Source organism: Sesamum indicum, linkage group LG13 (assembly GCF_000512975.1).
Source record: "Sesamum indicum cultivar Zhongzhi No. 13 linkage group LG13, S_indicum_v1.0, whole genome shotgun sequence".
NCBI classification, from domain to species: Eukaryota; Viridiplantae; Streptophyta; class Magnoliopsida; order Lamiales; family Pedaliaceae; genus Sesamum; species Sesamum indicum.
In genome coordinates this window covers 2,927,794-2,931,986 of record NC_026157.1, presented here as the reverse complement: position 1 = coordinate 2,931,986, position 4,193 = coordinate 2,927,794, and the positions used below count along the sequence as shown (strand labels likewise).

The 4,193-nt window shown below is 33.8% G+C and overlaps 1 protein-coding gene across 1 annotated transcript; it reads right to left on the bottom strand.

Moving 5' to 3' along the window:
- LOC105176326 (cytochrome P450 81E8-like) lies at positions 799–3,077 on the bottom strand. The gene is made up of 2 exons (XM_011099090.2): positions 2,183–3,077; positions 799–1,575 (listed from the first exon to the last, which is right to left on the bottom strand). The coding sequence occupies exons 1-2, from the start codon at positions 3,020–3,022 to the stop codon at positions 949–951; spliced, it is 1,467 nt and encodes a 488-aa protein (XP_011097392.1). The 5' UTR covers positions 3,023–3,077; the 3' UTR covers positions 799–948.

The window sequence follows — 4,193 nt, the reverse complement described above, 5'->3', positions numbered from 1 at the left end:
TTAAAAAATCAGAGGGAGGTATTTTGTGTAAATTATTACTATCACTTATAACGGTAAATGATATAGTTAGTCCCTTGAATATGTGTTTGGACACTTTAGTCTCTTAAATTTATTTTTTGATTTTAGCGTTTGTAAACTTTGGTTTTTATTAATTTGGTCCCTCTATCATTTTTTTGGTGAAAATATAACTTGATTTTGACTTTCTGGAGGATGAAAGGATCTATTCTTGAGTTTGTTTTTCTCATATTTGTAAAATTATCAAATTGATTAGTTCATTTTTTAGATAGAAATATTACTTTTTATATTTGTACACTGAATACGATAATATTATCTTATGTGAGTAGTGATGAAAATATTGTTAATAATAATATATTGCTTAATTAACTTATTGTAACTTTTTTGTTTTCCCATTTTCAGAAGTTACAAAGAAATCAAAATTTATGACTTAATTTTGTAAAGCATGCGTATCTAATTTGGAAATATAATTAAAAAAAAATTAAGTTAGTAAATTTTAATCTTAGGAGTAAAAGAAAAAAAGTTAAACCTTAACTATATTAATCTAAAAATTAACGAAATGTACTTTTCAATCAGATGTTTTTTGATATATATTTTTTAATATAATACATTCTAAAAGATCTTGTAGAACTTTTTCTAAAATTTGATTACTAAAAACTAAGATCTTTTATCTTGTGTAAATCAAAATCATGAAAATTGTTATCTCATAGAACAAAATTCTTTATCATTAAACACAAAATCCACCATAATATTAGTATCATAACCTAACTTTTTTATTGCTAATATTCTTTTTTAAGTGATCTGACCACATGACATTGGATCAGTAGCTAGGCAGTAACAACACAACAACAAAAACAAGACAAAGTATGATTAAAGCAAACCAATCACTTCATCACTTCCCAATAACGCCATATGTATTAGTATTACCATAGCCTAAGACCTCGAAACAACTTGTGCAAGAGCTTTACCCATAACTGTCCGAGGTTTACACATAGCCTCTAATGTCTTAGCCTTAGGTAAAGTGATCCCAGTACCTTCTGTTAAGTCAATTTTCTCCACGCTCGTCCTCTCCCAATCAAAGCACTGAATCAACGACCCCAACGCCAACCCCACGAACTTCTGGGCCAGTCCGGCTCCAGGACACGCCCTCCGACCCATTCCAAACGGCAATAACTTGTGCGTCTCCACTTGTCTTCCTTCAAATCTTTCGGGCCTGAAAGTTAGGGGGTCATCCCAAATCTTGGGGTCCTTGTGGATCGCCCAAGCGTTCACAATTATCATCGTCCCCCTTGGGATGTCGTACCCCCCGAGTTCAAAGTCTTGGGAAGACACATGGGGTACTAGCGTCGGGACGGGAGGGAACAACCTTAACGTCTCCAAAATAATGCAGTGTAGGTAATTTAGTTTGGGCAAGTCTTGTTCTTCGACCAGGCGGTCGTGGCCTATTTGAGTGTCGAGTTCTTGTCTAGCTTTGTTGAGTACTTCCGGGTGGTTTAGTAAGAGTGACATTGCCCATTCTGATGCTACGACGGATGCGTCCGTGCCCGCGATTATCAGGGCCTGTGATTTGAAAATTTAATTAATAACATAATTATGTCAGAATTTTGCAAACTTAATTACGTACTTAGAAGGGATAATTATGGTATGTAAGACTTTAAAAAAAAACATTATGGTAATAGTCTAAAATAAAATTTTGTTCAATTTATGATGTGCTTGACAAGTCAACTAGTCAATGGAGACATAGAGATTACAATTATCAAAATAAATTTATATTTCATTAAAATTGTCCCTCTCATACTTACATAGAATTAAATTTATAATTTTTCTAATAGTTCAAAATAAACATTTATTATGAAATGATACTACACTATTTTCCAATGAAATATAGACACACCATATAGAAAATACTTTTCTAATTATATCTATAAATATTATTTATTTATATACATATGATTTAAAGTAAGTTTTTTTAAGTATAAAAATTATAAATCTCGTAAAATAACATCTTTTTTTTTCTTGTGATTTTGGATAAATATTATATATTTCATATACATAATTTATTTATATTAAATAAAACACAAAATGCAAATTTTTTAAAGGAAAATCCATTCCTGTGGTAATAAAATTAGGTGAGCTGGACTGGAAGTGGAAGTGGCAGAGTACTTACAACTATGAGCTCAGTGATGATTTCATCAGTGTAGTAATCAGGTTTGGTTTGTTGCAAAGAAAGCAAGTGATCAACCATAGTGCTCTGCCGCTTCCCTCGCCGGTGTTCATCAAGCAGCCCTTGCATGAAACTGTCCGTCTTCTTCTCATGGACGGCCAACTTCTTCTCCAGTCCATTGCACCCAATCCATCGTAAAAAAGGGAAAATCTCCCCTGGATTCGAGGCACTGGTCAACGTCAACGCCTCCCCGTAGTATCTCTTCCCGGCAATCATTCTCATGATGTTGTTAAACGTCAGCTCCACAATTTTTGTTTCCAAGTTCACCCTCGTAAAACCGGCGGAGGAGATCTTACACAGATCGGAGATCATCCGGTCCACTTCGTCCCCCCGGATAGACAGAAACGATGCGAGCCGGGTGGGGGCGAACACTTCCAGGTCGCATAGTTTGCGCAGGTTGCGCCAGTGGTCCCCGTACGGGGCTCCAATGACGCTGGTGGGGCTGAACCCAAGAGACCGCCGGTTGACGGAGGCGAGGGGGCGGTTGGCCAAGAGGAGATCATATTTGGTGAAACAATCCTCCGCCAAGGAGAAGGATGACACCACCACCACGAGGCGGCGGCCGAAACGAAGGGAGAATATGGGTCCGAGTTTTTGGGAGAAGTCATGCAGTGTTCTGTGCATGAGACCTTTCAGGAGGTGGACGTGGCCGAGAACAGGAAGTGAGCCCGGTGGGCTTGGCGGCAGATTCCGGCGGCGGCTTGATAGATTAATATTGTAGACGATGAAGAGTACTGCAGGAACGATGAACGACAGAGCAGTGTAAAACGTTTGAGCTTCCATGTTTGCTTTTATGGATGTTTTGCTTGTGAAGGGTAGCTATTGTATATAGCCAATGCTAAGATATATTACATCTTTTATTTTTATTTAATATATATAATATACATAAATAAAATGATAATAGAATCTCGTACATGTAATATATATATATATAAAACAAAACAAAAACTACAGCTAAACTCCAATAGAAAATCCAATCAGGTGGATAGGCACTACAGGTGATCTTTTGATATTTGGTTTCATTTTGTTTTTTTTTTTTTTACTTTTTTGGTACTAAACTATATGTTAGGTGAGTTTAAGTTTGTATTTACTATTTTAATTAATTAAGTAATTCTGATTATTTTCGTGGAGTATTCCTGTTGAATACATTGCATAAAACCCCTGAGTTTTCCACCTTATCACCGTTTACAGATTGCATAATTATTTTTCAATTAAGACGGATATTTATAATTTTCAAAAAAATAAAAAATATTCATAATTATATCAAACTTCATGAGAAGTAACTGTAATTTATCCTTATTGTAATTTATTTTTTGGGAACATGTTGATTCAATTAAATTAATACATCAATATGACAAAAAACAATAGCAAATTATATCAATTTGATCAATACACATATATAACTATAACAATGATAAATTACGATAACTCTTATAAAATAAGACAAATACTCAGATAAAATAACACATATACCCTTATTTTAATTAAACAACTATGTGTTTACACAAATTAATACTACAAAAAGATGGCCTGAGCTGTAATAATGGGTTTACCAATTAATCATTTTTGCTAAGCGGCCCTTTATTTATTTAATTATTTTTGGCTAATTATGGAGTTGGTGGGAATAAAAAAAACGATAAATCAGATATTTTCTTTATATTTTCCTTGAAAATCAAAAGGAGAAATTTATTTTAAATCAGATACTTTGAAGCATTGTCTTAGGAAGTTATTTATTATTTCAAATTCTTAGGAAGTAGTAAGTGACTGAGCAGAATTGTGGGACTTAATAATTAATAATTAGGATTTATCCAAATTTGTGTACCAAGCTTCACGGGATGACCTGAGACGAGTGCCCAGAGTTTAATTACTTGGAGGCTACCATCCAAAACTTATCTAATTATAATATTCACCTTAGATCAATATTTATATATTTATATTAATATAAAAAAAATTT

Excerpts from the sequence above, each read along its gene's own strand:
- LOC105176326 (XM_011099090.2), bottom strand. The coding sequence starts at position 3,022 with ATGGAAGCTCAAACGTTTTACACTGCTCTGTCGTTCATCGTTCCTGCA. Across the intron at positions 1,576-2,182 it reads TCATCACTGAGCTCATAGTT|GCCCTGATAATCGCGGGCAC; the intron begins GTAAGTACTCTG and ends TTCAAATCACAG.